The sequence below is a fragment of the Antechinus flavipes genome, chromosome 3, assembly GCF_016432865.1.
Source record: "Antechinus flavipes isolate AdamAnt ecotype Samford, QLD, Australia chromosome 3, AdamAnt_v2, whole genome shotgun sequence".
NCBI lineage: Eukaryota > Metazoa > Chordata > Mammalia > Dasyuromorphia > Dasyuridae > Antechinus > Antechinus flavipes.
The window spans coordinates 315584408-315603713 of NC_067400.1; the positions used below are offsets into that span (position 1 = coordinate 315584408).

General features: G+C 33.8%; 1 protein-coding gene across 2 annotated transcripts in view; it reads right to left on the reverse strand.

The window, feature by feature from the left end:
- Positions 1-19306, reverse strand: part of RABL3 (RAB, member of RAS oncogene family like 3) — a 72225-nt gene that overhangs the window by 29645 nt on the left and 23274 nt on the right. For both annotated transcript variants that reach the window (XR_007951901.1, XM_051985363.1), the window contains exons 3-4: positions 14989-15118; positions 10384-10498 (exon numbers count right to left, since the gene is read on the reverse strand). Coding sequence is in view for 1 of the 2 variants with exons in the window: in XM_051985363.1 (XP_051841323.1) it covers positions 10384-10498; positions 14989-15118 (245 nt within the window). In the remaining variant the exon portion in view is untranslated. The remainder of the gene's footprint in view (positions 1-10383; positions 10499-14988; positions 15119-19306) is intronic.

A 19306-nucleotide genomic window follows, 5' to 3' on the forward strand; every position in this document is an offset into this window, starting at 1 on the left:
TCCAGCCACTGCTATGTCACTATCTATGTCTTCTTCAGGTAATTTCTTTTTTTTTTATTATAACTTTTTATTGACAGAACATATGCATGGGTAATTTTTTTACATTATCTCTTGCACTCACTTCTGTTCCGACTTTTCCCTTCTCTTCCTCCACATCCTCCCCTAGATGACAGGTAGTCTTATACAGGTTAAATATGTTATAGTATATCCTAGATACAATATATGGATTCAGAAGGTAAAAATAATCTGGGAAGAAAAACAAAAATGCAAATAGTTAACACTCATTTCCCAGTGTTCTTTCTTTGGGTGTAGCTGCTTCTGTCCATCATTGATCAATTGGAACTGAATTAGAGCTTCTCTTTGTCAAATATAACCACTTCCATCAGAATACAACATCATACAGTATTGTTGTTGAAGTGTAAAATGATCTCCTTGTTCTGCTCATTTCACTTGGCATCAGTTCATGTAAATCTCGCCAGTCCTCTCTGTATTCATCCTGTTGGTCATTTCTTACAGAACAATAATATTCATAACATTCATATATCACAATTTACCCAACCATTCTTCAATTGATGGGCATCCATTCAATTTCCAGTTTCTAGCCACTACAAACAGGGCTGCCACAAACATTTTGGCACATATAGGTCCCTTTCCCTTCTTTAGTAAGCCCAGTAGTAGCACTGCTGGATCAAAGGGTATGCACAGTTTGATAACTTTTGGGGCATAATTCCAGATTGCTCTCCAGAATGGTTGGATTCATTCACAACTCCACCAACAAGGCATCAGTGTCCCGTTTTCCCACATCCCTTCCAACATTCATCATTATTTTTTCCTGTCATCTTAGCCAATCTGACAGGTATGTAGTGGTATCTCAGAGTTGTCTTAATTTGCATTTCTCTGATCAATATTGATTTGAAACACTTTTCATATGAATGGAAATAGTTTCAGTTTCATCATCTGAAAATTGTCTGTTCATATCCTTTAACCATTTATCAATTGGAGAAAGGCTTGATTTCTTATAGGGTCAATTCTGTATATATTTTGGAAATGAGGCCTTTATCAGAACCTTTAACTGTGAAGATGTTTTCCCAGTTTGTTGCTTCCCTTCTAATCTTGTTTGCATTAGTTTTGTTTGTACAAAGGCTTTTTAATTTGATATAATCAAAATTTTCTATTTTGTGATCAATAATGATTTCTAGTCATCTTTGGTCACAAATTTCTTCCTCCTCCACAAATCTGAGAAGTAAACTATCCTATGTTCTTCTAATTTATTTATAATCTCGTTCTTTATGCCAAAATCATGGACCCATTTTGATCTTATCTTGGTATACAGTGTTAAGTGTGGGTCCATGCCTAACTTCTGCCATATTAATTTCCAGTTTTCCCAGCAGTTTGTGTCAAATAATGAATTCTTATCCCAAAAGTTAGGATCTTTGGATTTGTCAAACACTAGATTGCTATAGCTGACTATTTTGTCTTGTGAACCTAACCTATTCCACTGATCAACTAATCTATTCCTTAGCCAATATCAAATGGTTTTGGTGACTGCTGCTTAATAATACAGTTTTAGATCAGGAACAGCTAGGTCACCTTCATTTAATTTTTTTTCCCATTAATTCCCTTGAAATTCTTGATCTTTTGTTCTTCCATATGAATTTTGTTATTTTTTCTAGGTCAATAAAATAGTTTCTAGGAATCTGATTGGTATACAATAAATAAATAGATTAGTTTAGTGAGTATTGTCTCCTTTATTATATTCGCTTGGCCTATCCAAGACACTTAATATTTTTCCAGTTATTTAAATCTGATTTTATTTGTGTGGAAAGTGTTCTGCAAATTTGCTCATATAATTCCTGACTTTCCTTTGGTAGGTAGATTCCCAAAATATTTTGAATGGAATTTCTCTTTGTATCTCTTGCTGTTGGATTTTGTTGGTGATGTATAAAAATGCTGAGGATTTATGTGGGTTTATTTTGTATCCTGCAAACTTTGCTAAAGTTGTGAATTATTTCTAATAGCATTTTAGTAGAATCTCTGGGATTCTCTAAGTATACTATCATATCATCTTCAAAGAGTGATAGTTTAGTTTCCTCATTACCTACTCTAATTCCTTTAATCTCATTCTCGACTTATTGCCGAGGCTAGCATTTCTAATACAATAGTGAATAATAATGGCGATAGTGGGCAACTTTGTTTCACTCCTGATCTTACTGAGAATGGTTCCAGTTTATCGCCATTACATATGATGCTTACTGACAGTTTTAAATATATGCTCCTGACTATTTTAAGGAAAAGTCCATTTATTCCTACACTCTCAAGTGTTTTTATTAGGAATGGATGTTGGATTTTATCAAATGCTTTTTCTGCATCTATTGAGATGATCATATGGTTTTTGTTTGTTTGGTTATTGATATAGTTAATTATGCTAATAGTTTTCCTAATATTGAACCAGCCCTGCATTCCTGGTATAAATCCTACTTGGTCATAGTGTACTATCCTGGGCATGATTTTCTGTAATCTTTTTGCTAATATTTTATTTAAGATTTTAGCATCAATATTCATTAGGGAGATTGGTCTATAATTTTATTTCTCTGTTCTCAACCTACCTGGTTTAGGTATCAGTGCCATGTCTGTGTCATAAAAGGAATTTGATAGGACTCTTTCAATCCCTATTTTTTGAAATAGTTTATATAGCATTGGAGTTAATTGTTCTTTAAATGTTTGGTAGAATTCACATGTAAATCCATCTGATCCTGGGGATTTTTTCTTAGGGAGTTGATTAATAGCTTGTTCTATTTCTTTTTCTAAGATGGGACTGTTTACCAATTTACTTCTTCCTCTGTTAATCTGGGCAAGCTGTATTTTTGAAGGTATTCTTCCATTTCATTTAAGTTGTCGAATTTATTGGCATAAAGTTGGGCAAAGTAACTCCCAATTATTGCTCTAATTTCCTCTTCATTAGTGGCAAGTTCTCCCTTTTCATTTTTAAGACTAACAATTTGATTTTCCTCTTTACTTTTTAAAATCAGATTTACTAAGGGTTTAATCTATTTTGTTGTTTTTTTTTTCATAGAATCAACTCTTAGTTTTATTAATTCAATAGTTTTTGTTTTACTTTCAATTTTATTAATCTCTCCTTTTATTTTTAGAATTTCAAGTTTAGTGTTTGACTGGGGCTTTTTAATTTGTTCCTATTCTAGCATTTTTAGTTGCAAGCTCAATTCATTGACCTTCTTTTTCTTGATTTTATGCAAGTAAGCCTCTAAAGATATGAAATTTCCCCTTATTACTGCTTTGGCTGCATCCCACACACTTTGGTATGACATCTCATTATTGTCATTTTCTTGGGTTATTAATTATGTCTATGATTTGCTATTTCACTCAATTGTTCTTTAGTATGAGATTATTAAGTTTCCAATTATTTTTGGTATATTTCTTCCTGGCTTTTTACTGAATGTAATTTTCATTGCATCGTGATCTGAAAAGGACGCATTTACTATTACTGTTACTCCATCTGAATTTGAGGTTTTTATGTCCTAATATATAGTCAATTTTTGTATAGGTCCATGAACTGCTGAGAAGAAAGTGTACTCCTTTCTGTCTCCATTTAGTTTTCTCCAAAGATCTATCATATCTAACTTTTCTAGTATTCTATTTACCTCTCACTTCTTTCTTATTAATTTTGTGATTTGATTTATCTAATTCTGAGAGTGCAAGGTTGAGATCTCCCACTATTACAGTTTTGCTGTGTATTTCTTCTTGCAGCACTCTTAATTTCTCTTTTAAGAATTTAGATGCTACACCACTTGGTGCATATATGTTTAATATTGATAATGCTTCATTATCTATGCTACCCTTTAGCAAGATATAATGCCCTTCCTTATCTCTTTTAATTAGATCAATTTTTGCTTTTGCTTGATCTGAGATCAGGATAGCTACCCCTGCTTTTTTGACTTCACCTGAAACATAGTAGATTCTGCTCTTTTTACCTTTATTCTGTATGTATTACCCTGCTTCAAGTGTGTTTCCTGTAAACAATATATTATAGGATTCTGGGTTTTAATCCAGTCTGCTAACCGCTTCCTCTTTATGAAGGAGTTTACCCCATTCACATTTATGGTTAAAATGACTAATTCTGTATTACCTGCCATCTTGTTAACCCCTGCTTATGCTTTTCTCCTTTCCTTTCACCTTATCCCCCTCCCCAGTATTAGATTTGTGAGCACCACTTGCTTCTCACAGCCTCCCTTTTTAGTATCCCTTCCCCCACCTTAGAGTTCCCCCCGACTTACCCTTTTCCTCACAATTTCTGTATACCCTTCAGTTTAGTTTACTCCTTTCCTTTTCACTTTTTCCCTCCCACTTTTTAATGAAATGGGAAAAGTTTCACCATAAATTGAATATGTCTAATATTTTTCTCTTTAAGCCAATTCTGATGAGAGTAAGATACACACTATGTTCATCCCCCTCCATTCTTTCTCTCAGATATAACAGGTTTTCTTTGCCTCTTTGTGAGATGTAGTACCCCCACTTTACCCTTTTCCGGGTGCAATTTCCTTTCCACCTCTAGTTTCTAGAACAATGTATACATGTATTCTTTATAGATCTTTATAATAGAAATATAGTTCCCAAGATTTCTTTTTACCTTTTTAGGTTTTCTTGAGTCCTATATTTGGAGATCAAACTTTTTGTTTAGTTTCGGTTTTTTTCATCAGAAACAGATGAAATTCACTTATTTCATTGAATGTCCACTTTCTTTTCTGGGAAAAAAATGCTCATTTTGGCTGGGTAAGTTATTTTTGGCTGCATACCAAGTTCCTTACCCTTTGGAATATCAGATTCCAGGCCCTTTGATCCTTTAATGTGGACACTGCTAAATCCTGAGTAATCCTTATTGTGGCTTCTCTATATTTGAATTAATTTTTTCTAACAGCTTGTAGTATTTTTTTCCTTGGTCTGATAATTCTGGAATTTAGCCACTATATTTCTTGGAGTTTTGATTTTAGGGTTCCTTTCAGTAGGTGATCGATGAATTCTTTCAATGTCTATTTTATCTTCTGTTTCTATAACATATGGGCAGTTCTCTTTGATAATTTCCTGGAAAATAATGTCCAAGCTCTTTTTTTCCATCATATTCTTCAGGAAGTCCAATAATTCTCAGATTATCTCTCCTAGATCTATTTTTCAGGTCTGTTGTTTTCCCAAGAAGGTATCTGACATTTTTTTTCCCATTGTTTCATTTTTTTTTTAGTTTTGCTTGACTGATTTTTGGTGTCTCCTCGAGTCATTCAATTCCATTTGTTCAATTCTGATTTTTAATGAATTATTTTCTTCACTCACTTTTTAAATATCTTTTTTCTAATTGTCCAATTGAGTTTTTAAGTGAGTTGTTTTGGTCTATGGAATTTTTTTCCATTTCGCCAATTTTACTTTTTAGAGAGCTATTTTCTTTTTCCAATTCACTAATTCTGTTTTTCTTGGAATTGTTTACCTTTTCCAATTTACTAATTCTGTTTTTCAAGGACTTGATTTCTTTATCCACTCTATCTTTAAATGAGTGGGATGACTTATCCAGACTCTCTTGCCAAGCTTCCCTTTCCTTTTCCATTTTTCTTCTAGCTCTCTTGTGAGAGCCTTTTAAATTTCTTCTATGAGAGTCTTGTGTGGATCATATCCCCCTTTTGGGATTCATCTGGAGAAAGTCTATTTTTAGTCTTCTCAGGATTTAAAGTCTGCTCTCTATCCATATAAAAGCTATCAATAGTTAGAGCCTGTTTTAATTTTTTGCTCATTTTGTCAAAGAAAAATCATGAAAACAAACTAACAAAAAAAGAAACAAATGCAGTCTGTCTTTTTTGGGGGGAGTGGGGGACTGGATGGTATTACTGAGCTTCCTCTACAGACTGCAGGGGCTAGCAGTGAGGCACTAGCAGGACAACAATGGCTGCACTGAGGCTGCGCTCTGAGACTCTGAGAGCATACTGAGTCACTCTGAGAGAGTGTGACCAGGACCCAAGAGACCTTAGCTTTTCGGGGTTATAGTCTTTAGCCTGTGTTGGTAACTTCTCTGCTGATCTACTGACTTGCTGCCAAAGCAAATTAGCCACACTATGGTAAAGTTCTCCCCGCAGAAACGGCTGAGATCACACCCCATCCCTTTCAGATCTGTTAAGTGTGAGCTGCCTTCCATACTCTCACTGCCTGTCTACCCATCCCCACCCGTGAGCAAAAACAAACCTTTTCTGGCAAATTTCTAGGATATCTTCTGTATGTAATTATTTGTGTTTTTTTTTCAGTCAAGCACTAATTCTGAGGTCTTGTCATGAAATAAAGCATTCTAAGAGTAAGATGCAGCTTAAATAGATGTGTGTATCCTCTCCACCATCTTGGCCAGAAATCCCAGGTAATTTCTTTTTATAGATTTAATTAACTGAAGCATATACGATTAATACTGATATCAATTTGTTATCCACAGTTCCTTCTAGCATAATGTAGTTTATTTATCCCTTTTAAAGTTTTGAGTGTTTTTGTCTTGTCTGACAAAGTAAGTACAATTTGTACTTTTTTGGATTCTGATTTATAATAATTTTTTCTCCATTCTCTCATTTTTATTCTGTATGTATGTCTTTGTTTTTTGTTTTGTTTTGTTTTTTTTTAATAATAGCTTTCTATTTTTCAAAATACATGCAAAGGTAATTTTCAACATTCACTCTTACAAAAACCTTATTCTCCAAATTTTTCTCTCTCTTTCTCTACCTCTTCCCTTCCCTAGATAGCAAGTAATCCTACAGAGCAATTCTTCTAAAAATATTTCCACATTTTATCATGCTGCACAAGAAAATTCAGATCAGAAAGGGAAAAAAAGAAAGAAAAAAACAAGCAAACAAACAACAACAATGAAGGTGAAAATACTATGTTGTGATCCACACTCACAGTTTTCCCCACAGTTCTCTCTCTGGATGAAGATGGCTCTCTTCTTCATAAGTCTGTTGGAATCGGCCTGAATCACTTCATTTTGAAAAGAGCCATGCCCATCACTATCAATCATCATATAATCTTGTGGTTGCTATGTACAATGTTTTCTTGGTTCTACTTACTTCATTTAACATAAGTTCACGTAAACCTCTCCAGGCCTCTCTGAAATCATCCTGCTGATTGTTTCTTATAGAACAATAATATTTCATAACATTCATATACCATGACTTATTCAGCCATTTTCCCATGGATGGGAATCCACCCAGTTTTCAGTTCCATGCCACTATAAAAAAAGGCTGCTACAAACATTTTTGTACATGTGAGACATTTTCCCTTTTGTTTGCTCTCCTTGGGATACAGACCCAGTAGAAATATGGTTTTTAAAAATGTTTCTTATAAAAAAGCAATAGATGATGGGGTTGTGCTTTCTTATCCAAATTGTCACTTTTTCATTTTATTGGAGTTTAAAAATCTATCATTTAAGGTTATGAGATCTAAGTTTATACTTCTCTCCAGATTAGAACTTTTTTCTCCTCTTCTGTAAATAAAATACCAAGCCTCATTAAGTATTTCAGCTTAATCTACTTAAAGGCAATTCTATTCTACCTTTATTATTCTCTGGTCCTTTTTGTTACTGTTTATCCCATTTCTGGAGTTTTGCCTTTTTTTTTCTCCATTCTTCTCTTTATCTAGTTATTTAATTCTTCACCTTTTTTTTTCCTCTCAGGTCAAAACAGCCAAGTAGAATTCCCTTTCCATTCCTTCCCATCAACTTATTTTGTTAATTTTTAAAATTTCATTTTCTGAGCCTTTTTATTTTCAAAAAAGCATCATCTCTTTCCCTTAGTTTTTTCATTATTAATCTCCCCTTTCTGACTTGTATTCTTTGATACATGGTCCTTGTACTTATTTAGTTATGCTTTCATCTTTGTACCCCTCATAGAGTTAAAGTTTCTAAAGTACATATTTTAGATTCCCTCTTTAAGGAAGAGTTTCCATGTTATAGCCTTGCAGAATTTTTTCCATGGCAATTTTCCACCCCCATTTGCCATGAATTCTCCTAGGTCCATGTCCTTCCACTCTTGTCGGATAGTGTCTCCAAACTCAGATTCCTCTTATCCTGAGAAAGGCTGTGTAGTCTCTCTAAGCACCAAATACTTAGATATTATACCCATGTGTCTTGTTTAAACCCAAAGATACCCATCTCCCTTTGTAGAATGTCATCCACCATGACTATTCTTCAATTGTAACAAAATTTCCTTCTTTTTCAATCTCTCCCATTGCTTCCTCCTTCATTTTCTGTGGACTCTTGTCTTACTGAGAGAAGACAGTAGATGTTTTCTCTTGATTGTTAATTAACTTTTAACTAGATTAAGCTTCATCACATTTTCTTCTATCTTCTTCCTCCCTTCTCCCTTTTTATGTACCTTATTCTGCAATTCAGTCCCACAAAAACAAAACAAAACACTGATCAGCAGGCAGGGTGGTAATTAATCCATAACATTTCAGGGGTGTGTCTTTACCATCACTTCTGTTTTCTTTCACTGTTATTTCCTTGAGTACTGTTAGAAAGTACTCAATAGTTTTTTCTTTTTTTGTTTTTCTGCTTGATTATATTATTTGTTTATTTTTCCTGCTTATCTATCATTTGAGGTATCTGCAAAACAAATAACTGGCCAGTTTTGGTTAATTTCTAGGAAGGCTCTGAATGCCTCCTTTTTATTGAATATCCATCTCTTTTCATTATTAGTTAGGCTTGGGTTTGCAGGATACAACATGTTAGATTGCATCTTGAGCTCTTTTGCTCTTTGGAACAAATTTCATTGTTTCCTATAGTTTATGGTGCATGCAAAATAGGCTTGTTATTCAAATTTCATTTCTTTTATTAAATTTCAAGGCATTTCTTTTGGTTGCTTGCAGAATTTGTTATTGGAATTGTTAAATTACAACATGACTTCTGGAGTTCACAGGATATAGATTTTTGGTCATCTGTTGCTACTTTTGATTAGCACTATTCTCCCTCTAGTCAGAAATTCTAGACAGTTTTTTCAGGGAGGAAGGGACAATGTTTCTTGAATTATAGTATTCAGATTTTTTGACTAGTCATGTCATCTGTAATCCTTAGGATGTATACATTTTCTGTTTTGTTTGTATGGAGATCATATTTTCTTTTAATATTATTGCTTTTGCTTTTCTTCTTCCAGGTTTTCCTTTATTTCTATGTATTTGCTTTCCTATTCAATTATTCTCTCTTGTTTCTTTGGTGAGATTTGCTACACTGGATTCAAATTTTTCTATTCTGCCAATTATTTCTGCTGTGCAAGTCAAAAATTCTGCTCTTACTGTTTCTATTTCTCTTTTAAACCATTCTGCTGCTGTGATTCCATACTCTATTAGGAATCCACAAGTTCTTCTGTATCATAAGGAATAGATTCATTTTCCTTTGTCTTGAAATATTTATTCAGAAACTTTTGGACTTTTTTTGCTATCTGGAGACCATATTTCCTTTTGTTATTAGCACACTCACTGTCGGTTTATCTGTTTACATTCAAGGTCTTTAATGGAGTTTTCTTCTTCCTTAGATTTGTTATTTTCTGTGTTTTGTTTTGTTTTTTCTTATTTTCTCCAACTGCTCATTTTCTGACTACTTCTTTTGATAATCTCTGAGAGTTGGTCCTCAAAGCCAGGTCACTCTCTTTCTACACTGGAAAATTCATATTTTACCAGCTTTAATATCTGCCCCAAGTGACATGAAAAATGACAGAACTGATCTCAGCTAGATACTGGGCCTTTTCTCTACCAGCTTATTGGAGTGTTACATAGTCCATTCACGTGTCCTGTTCTATTTCCTCTATTCCTGAGTTCTCTTTGAATGCAATTGCACCACAGTGTACTGCTTTACTGTAGTCCCAAGTATAACAAGTTCTAGCCTTTAGATTTTTTTGTGATACTGGGAGTAGGTAGGAGAGGATAGTACTGAGTTCTGTTGCAGGCTTGTGGGTTAGTTTTTGTACCTGCTAGAGGGTGATGGCAAATGGAGGTGAATAGTGAGTATGTTAGTTCTGTGCTTTTAATGGAGACAGTTGGAATTGCTTTATTATTTCTTTTATCTAATTCCTATTTTGGAAAGTCACATTGAGAGATTGTATGAGAGGTTCTCCATCTTGTTGGTGATATGACTAACATCTATCTTCTACCTTGTTGATCATATGACATTTTATTTTCATATAAAACTTAGATTATATATTTGAATATATATGGCCTTAAAATTAGCTTTGTTCTTCAAACTACAAATTTATATTTTTGTAAAGTACATGCTTGAAGTTATCTTAATATTTGAATGAAGTAGGTAAAGAAGATAAGAATCTGAAGTTCAAGTAATTTCTTGTCTAAAAACTATATACTTACCCATTGGTAACTAAGACTCCACTTGGAACCAAATCCCTGTTGACAGCTTCCAATGACCAACGATACAAATTCTGAGATGACTTCTTATTTGTTAAGTCATGGACTAGAATAATGCCTAAAATGCAATAGGAAAAAAAAAATACCAGCAATGTCATGGCTCCTTTTTTTCCCTAAATTTCACTAATTCCAATATGAAAATACCTTGCGAATTGAGAATCCTAGTATCTGATTCAATATGATAAACTAAGAAAAGATTCCTTCATAAAAAAGTGCTTTAAACTTATTCAAAATCTCTTCCATAAGTAACTGGATCAAGTAACTTTTATAGCTCATTGATTTGTGGGGGCTGAGACAATGACATTCAATAGCTGTAACAGCTCCCTCATCATTATAGAGAAACACAAAAGGTATCTGAAATCAAGAATTTATAACCAAAAGGCATTTACTGAATACTACTAGGTATTTAAAGCATTATGCTATATGTAGATATTACACTAATTTTTAAAAAGTGATAGCATAAAAAAAACCTTATTAATCTGATACTGGTTTATAATAATAATTCACATTTATATAGTATACAACAACCCTTTGTCAGTTAGATAAATATTATTATGCTCATTTAACATATAGGGAAATCAGAGTCAGGGAGTTCAAGTGATTTGGCCATGGTCAGAACTTGTAAAGCAGTGGAGCTGAAAATAAGTCAAGGTCTTCTGAGACTAACGCTAAGCTCTTTGCAAGTTGAAGAAATATGGATTTGAAATCTGAAAAATTTAGAATGTTGGATCAATGATGCGAAGAAATATGCAAAAGTAGAATTAGTCAAAAAGCAGAATCAGTCAAGGTCCTTAAAGAACTGACAGTTTTTGTTTTTCTGTTTTTTTCCCCATTAAGACAGGGGGAAAAAAGATCACTGGTTTAATTAGTGGCTCTAAGTAAAATGATAATTAATAGGAAAGAACTATTGTATACAGTCTATGGTCTGGCTCAATTTTTTTGAGGTTTTGAAAAATCATATTGATGATTTAAGAGAATATAGCAACTTGGTATGCATTTGGAGAAATATACCAAAAACACAATGAAAAAATAAAAAAACAAAATATTAAGTGACTCTTCTGATAACAAAGATTTAAAAAATCAAATGAACTGAAATAATTCAACTTAAAAAACTTCAAGTGACTCCTAGATACAAAGCATGATCAAAGACAAAAAATCTAACTGTCCTTGAATGTAGGGAACTTGCTTTTTACTAGGGAATAAGAGACATATAATAAATAAAAATAAATCCAGAAACTCCTATGTATCTCTAAAATCTGCAAAAATATAGGCGAAAGATAGATTCACACATCCACAGCAATTTCTTTTTTTTGAAACCAGGATCATATGCTTTGCTAATAAGAATTTTGTGAAGTTTTTTAGGATTTGAATGTGGGTCTTAGCATTCAATTTAATGCAAACATTTATTAAGCCCCTACTATAAGTAAGGAAAGACAGCAAAGAATATAGAGAGTAAATAATCAGGAAGATCTGAGTTTGAATCTCCCCTTTGAAACATATTATTATGTGCACTGGACAAGTCACTCTCAGAGGCCCAGGTAGCTCTCTCACCTGTATGTTGCAAAGAAGATGCTGGCTTGCAGTAGCAGAGGAAGTTACTCACATGGACTTCCCATAATGGATATATCACAAATGCCTGATAACAAGCCAGATATCCCCATTTATCAGGTCAGACTAATGTTATTTACAATTATCCCTTCCACAATGCGACTTTCCCCAATGTGGTTTCAATATATCGTGAATTGCATAAGAAATTAAGTGGGAATTTTGTGGGAGTTTTGGCAAAAGTACAGATAAGCAAAGGTCATTAGATGACAAAGAAAAAGTTTAGAAACTCAGAAATGCATAAAGTGTGTGTGTGTGTGTGTGTATCTATCTGTCTATATTTATGTATGTATATCAACCCAAATTTTACAATAAAGCACTGTAAACATCTCATAAAAGAAAAAGAAAAAAAATCAGACTTCTTCTCTAGCCAAAACATTTTACACAGATTTTCCAAATTGAAGGAGCACCATGCCCTTGATCTCCATGACAAAGAAGGGATAACAGTCTGACAAAATCTAAGCCTATGGAGCCCAACTAAAATTCACCTCTTCTAAAAAGTGTTTCCTTTGTTTATTGTTTTAACTTTTTTCAATTTTCCTATAAATCTTTATGATCATTCACTTGCTTATATACTGCCTTGTTTTATAGTGGATCCATGTTAAGTTTAATCCCTCTGATTAACTGTGCTACTTGTTGGAGAGTGAGATTGATGGACCATGCTGTACCCAATGTGCTAATTCCAACATTCCTATGTATGTTTCTCAAAGGGCAGGGACTGTCCTTTGTTTTGTTTTGTAATCCTATAGCATTTCCCCCTAAGTCTACACATGTAGTAGATGCTTAATAAATGCTACTTGAATGTGGGTATAATACAGTATTATAAAGATTTCTATATTCTAACAAAAAGCTATAATAAACCTCCTGGAAAATCAGTTACACTTGGGTAACTACAGGTTAGAGTAGGACTCAGGTCAGGGAACTTGTGTCAACAACTGCAATTTAGTTTCAGGGTACCTTTGGCTCCTATTAAATTCAATAAACAACAACAAAATGTCTAATAATGTGTGCAGAGCATTGTGCTAGATTCTGGGAAAGGTGTCAATTTTAGATAAGACAGAGCCCCTGACTTTATAGAATTGACAATATTATGTAAGAAAGACATACATAAATAATTACATTACAAAATAAATAGATAGTAAAGGCAGGAGAGGTAAGTAGGACTATGTAAAACTTGAGGAGGAAAAGATCACTATTAACTGGATAAATCAGGGAAAGATATAGGAAGAAGGCAATACCTGAGCTGTGCTTTAAAGGACAAACAGGGATACAACCATCAACACAACCAACCATTAAGGTAGGGCTCAGTTGTTTAGAGAAAAAGAAAAGATATTCCAGGCACTGGGAACAGCATTAACTAAAACAGGAAAAGTGCAAGGTTTGGGGCTCAACTATCTGCTAAGAAAAGATGAGACCACCAAAAACACAAAGGGACAAGGAAAAAATCCTGAAGAACAGCCAGCTTAAGAACATGAATGGGATGAGGATGCAGTGAAGGTGTCATGTAGAATATGGGCTAGCTCCCTGGAGGGTCTCGGGGTCAGCCAGAGTCAGGATAAATTAAAGTCCTTGGTCTTTAGGGGGCAAAATGAAAGAGGCAGGCAAACAGAATCCTGGATTGAGGAGTCCAGAGTCACCAACTTCTCTCCTCCTCCTCCTGCTGCCAAGTCCCTCTGGTCCTTCTCTCTCCACGCTCCAATCCTTGCCTATGATTATCTTAACACCAAACATTCAGCAAGAACCAAAAGTGAGAAGAGCCATTTATCCAAACATATGCTAATAGAGTCACTATCTCACATCAAATAGGTAATTAGCCTTAAGTGCTCAGTTGTCTGATTCAAGCATACTTTTTTTGGAGTTTCAGCTCTCTACAATGTCAGAGTAAGAACTAGTAAAGACCCACTGATGGAGAATGGCTAAATAGTAGTCTTTTTGAGCATTTCCACATACATCTCATTTGATGCTTAAAACAATCCACATAAATGTGTCATTTATTATCTCCCTTTTACAAGGTAGGAAAACTGGAGAAAGACAAGATTAAATGACTTAACCAAGATCCTACCACTAATAAATGGTGGTACGATTTTAGGAAGGAGGATGGGGGAAGTATCTAGAAGGAAGATCAACAATGCCAAAAGCCACAGAAAAGTAAAGGAAAAATAAAGCCTTTGGAAGAAAAAAAAGCCTTCAGATTTGACAACTGGGAACCCATCATTGAGAGAACTTTGGGATTCAGAATGGTAGGGGTAGAAAACAGACTGAATAGGAGGGAAACTGAAGAGAGTGAGTGGTGAGAATTTAAAGGCATCAGATTAAAAAAATTTTTTCCAATAAGTTTGGCACTGAAAAGAAAGAGTGATATGAGATATGAGGGGGTGGAATACTAAGAGAAATTTTGGTGGTGTAAAAAAATTATCTATAAAAATTTATTTAAAAAAATTAAGTCTCATTGTAATCTCAAATTATAATTAAGACAATGATATAGAAATAAGGGTAGCTAGATGGTGCAGTGGATAGGCCACTAAGCCTGCAATCAGGAAGACTCGACTTTAAATTTGACCTCAGATACTTCCTAGCTGTGTGACCCTGGAAACTACCTCAGTTTCCTTATCTATAAAATGAGCTAGAAGGAAATGGGGTCACAAAAAGGTAAATGTAACTGAAACAACTGACCAACAAGAAAAGATGGGAGAACTAAGGCAAAATAATTGGTTTGATGTTATAATATGTGTGTAGAAATTCAGGACCCACAAAACTGTGCTGGTCCCCGAGTTGCAAGTTCAAACTTAGGACACTAAGTATTTGGTAAGCAAACATTCTTTATTGAAGGGTCACGAATCTCTAAGGCCATGTGGCATTCCATGTCAGATGATCTCTATTCACAACGCACACTGGGTAAGTATCTCATTCATACTTGAGGAGTGGAAAAATCAAATACTTTACCATTTACAGAGTTGAAGAACACTGCTCGTGTGCTTTTCACACTGCTGGCACCGCCCACTGACCCTCCAACATCCCACAGTTCAATATAGAAGGTCTTTTCTTCTGGTGTTCCTTCCTTATAGTCATGAACCTGGCAAGTCAAAGAAGGAATTATAGTAATTACTGAATAATGGCTTACATGCTTATAACATTTAATAGTTACTGCTCATTTCCACATACATCTCCTTGGATGCTCATAACAATCCTATGAGGTAGCAGGGTAGTTGTCATTATCTCCCTTTTACAAGTTAGGAAAACTGGAGAAAGACAATATTAAATGGCTGATCAAGATCCTACCACTAGTAAATGGTGGAACCAAGGCTGTAACCTACATTTTGTGACTGCTATACTTGCTTGCTTCTCTACATAGTCCTCTGATTTATGCTTCTTCTTAGTGTATCCTATAAAACCACCACCCAAAGTGTTTAAATTTCCTTACAAATAAATAATAGCAAACTCCACAACAGGTTTCAAACAGAGTGGGATCTAGAGTTCAATTTTCCCACCATATACCTTAAGGCTAGAAATAAAAGATTATAGGGACAATAGTTGAAGCTATGTAAGGGAACAAAACTGCCAGGAGACCAAATTTGAAGAAAGAAGAGTGAAGACAGAACCTTGGATACCACCCATGTAATAAGGTCTAGAGACAGAAAGGAATGATTTGGTCATGTTAGTGACAGAAGTCAGAAGGGTAATAGTTGGAAGAACACAGTATATTCAAAACACTTAAGACTTATATTATATACCATTCTTTAGTATTTGATAAGATGGTCAACTTCATCTTTCCAGAACTTAACTACATGGCAACTTCTTCTTTGGGTAACTATCTGGTAATCTGACTTTTCTGAAAAATTCAAAACCTCAAACCTTAGAAGGGCCTCAGAGTTCTTTGAGTCCCAAGTTCTGAGAAATAATCTTCCTTACAATATCTCTGATAAAAGAGACACGCAGTGACTGGGAGCACACTGCCTCCTGTGGTAGACTATTGCATCTTTGGATGGCCTTTCTTTAGGTCTCAATACTGTCTGCATTTCTATGTATTGGGGCCAAGCAGGATAGATATAATACCTTCCCTTACATGACATTTCTTCAAATATTTCCAAGACTATTATCAGAAAGAAAAAAACTATGCACAGAATGATTTTAAATACACATATACATATACATATATGTGTATAAATGCATACATTTGTGTCTAATGGTAGCCATCTCTAGTATGGAGTAGGGATAAGGAGAAATGGAAGAAGGAAAAAAAAAGCAATTTAGATGATAATTTCACTCTTTGCAGATGATATTATGGTATACTTAAAGAACCCCAGAGAATCAACTAAAAAACTATTAGAAATAATCTACAATTTAGCAATTGCAGGATACAAAATAAATCCATGTAATCAGCATTTTTATACATCATTAACAAAATCCAACAGCAAGAGATAAAATTTTTTTAAAAAACCAACAATCCAAGAAAACCAGGAAGATTACAAAAAGAAAGTCAACCTACTAGAAAAGGAGATCCAAAATCTTAAGGAAGAGCATGACTCCTTGAAAAGTAGAACTGTATAAGGACAAGCCAGCAAAGGTATAAGAGACCAAGAAATAATAAAGCAAAATAGAAAAAATGAAAAAAAAAAAAGAAGAGAATGTTAACCATATCATAAAAAAATGACTGACCTTGAGAACAAATTAAGAAGAGAAAAACATAAGAATAACAAAACTACCTGAAAACTACAATAATAATAATAATGACAGAATCTTGATACAATAATAAAAGAAATAATTAAAATTGTTTTAGGACAAGAGGGGAAAGTATAGAAATAGAAAAAAGAAATGCAATGATCACCAACTAACTGAAAGAGATCCTACAATGAAAAACTATAGGAATATTATAGCCAAATTCTTAAATCCCCAAGTCACAGGGAAAATATTGCAAACAACTAGAAAAAAACAATTCAAGTGTGACAGAGTCACAATTAGAATCATATAAGACCTAGCAGCAGCTACATTAAAAGACTGCAGGTCTTGGAATACTATATATTGAACAGCAAAAAAATTGGGGTTATGGCTGAAAATATCATATCTATCAAGATTTTTTCTTTTCCTTTTTTTTTTAATTAAAATTATTTTCAAAATATATACATGGATAATTTTCAACATTCACCCTTACAAAATCTATGTTCTAAATTTTTTCTCTTTCTTCCCTCCACCCCCTCCCCTAGATGGCAAGTAATCCAATATGTGTTAAACAGGTGCAATTCTTCTATATATACATCTATTATTGTCCCGCAGCACAAGAAAAAAAATCACATCAAAAAAGGAAAAAATGAGAAAGAAAACAAAATGCAAGCAAACAACAAAAAGAGCGAAAATACTATGTTGTGATACACAACCAGATCCCCCAGTCCTCTCTCTGGGTACAGATGGCTTTTTTCATCATAAGACCAATGGAACTGGCCTGAATCATCTCAATGTTGAAAAGAGCCAATTCCTTCAAGAATTAATTATTGCATAACCTTGTTGCTGTATACATGTTCTTTTTGTTCTACTCACTCAGTATCAGTTCATATAAGTCTCTCCAGGTCTCTCTGAAATCATCCTGCTGATTGTTTCTTACAGAGAAATAATATTCCATAATATTCATATACCATAATTTATTCAGCCATTCTCCAATTGATGGGTACCCATTCAGTTTCCAGTTTCTTGTCACTACAAAAAGGGCTGCCACAAACATTTTTGCATATACAGGTCCCTTTCCCTTCTTTAAAATCTCTTTGGGACAAAAATGTTTGTGACAGCCCTTTTCATAGTGGCAAGAAACTAGAAACTGAGTGGATATCCATCAGTTGGAGAATGGCCAAATAAGTTATATGTGAATGGAATATTGGATTGGAATATTGTATTATATAAAAAGGGTATAGAGAATAAAGGGGATGGGATAAAACAATATATTTGGAAAATTATAAAAAATGTTTTCTAGCATCAGAGAGAAACAAAAAGGTACGGGGAAAGGATGGGGGGAGAGAATAGGGGAGGAATTCTTGGAGGCAAGGTAATTTAAGTAATAGGAGAACAAGATAGGGAGTAGAAGTAAAGCAGTGGAGTCAGAAGAGTAAGGAAATGAAAGATATACACAAATATAAAATAAAGATCAGGAGTAGAATTTATTATGTTAAAAAAAGCAAGGATAGGTAATCCTGATCTCAAAGTTAAAGCTAAAATATTTAATCAAAAGAAAAAAAATAGAGAAACTACATTTGAAATAACTAGACAGTATAAGATTAGAATATTGCTGTGATAAAGGAAATGATGAATTGTGTGGAGTTAGAAAAATATGGAAAAACTTGGACTGATAAAGATATTACCCATCTTCAGAGAAACAAAAGCCAAATCCACAGTACAGTCTTACATAGATGCATATGAATGTTTATGTATTTATGTATATATACACATATATGTATATGCATATATGAACTGTATGTATATATATATGTATATATGTATATATATATATATATATATATATATATATATATGCATGTGTATGTGTTTATTTCCACACTTAATGGCAACTTTCTTGGGGTATGTAGGAAAGGAAGGGAAGAAAAGAGAATAAAGTAAGAAGTAAACAACAGAAAACAAAAGAAAACTTATAAGAAAGCAAAGCAAAGATGGATAGCTTCGAATACAATGTGTATGTACTATTACATATTTTTTTGAAATAAAAATTTGTTTTGTATTTTGAATCCTCTATGTTTTTGCTGTGTACACAGCAATGATTTCTTTTTCTTTTACTATTTTGTATGTATGTTTAAATAAATATTTTTTTATAAAATACATTTTTAAAAATACCCTTATTCTGCTTGGAGCTAAGACAGAGCTGTGATCAATGAGAAGAAACCTGGGAAAATGGAATCCTGCTTTACATAAAGAAAGGGAACAATAAGGGTTGTTGAAAAATAAACTGGTGGTAGAACTTTGTAAGGCAGAATGCTGCATTTGGAAGTTAAAAAAAGATTCCTACTACAAAAACTTTTTTGGGGGAGGAGGGACTTTTTTTCATGTTTTCATAGTATTTTATTTTTCCAAATACTTACAAAGATAGTTTCCAACATTCACTTTTGCAAAACCTTGTGTTCCAAATTTTTCTCCCTCTCTTCCCTTCTCCCCTCTCACCAAGACAGCAAGCAATCTGATACAGGTTAAACATGTGCAATTCTTTTAAACATATTTCCATATTCATCATGCCAAGCAAGAAAAATCAAATTAAAAGGGAAAAAAT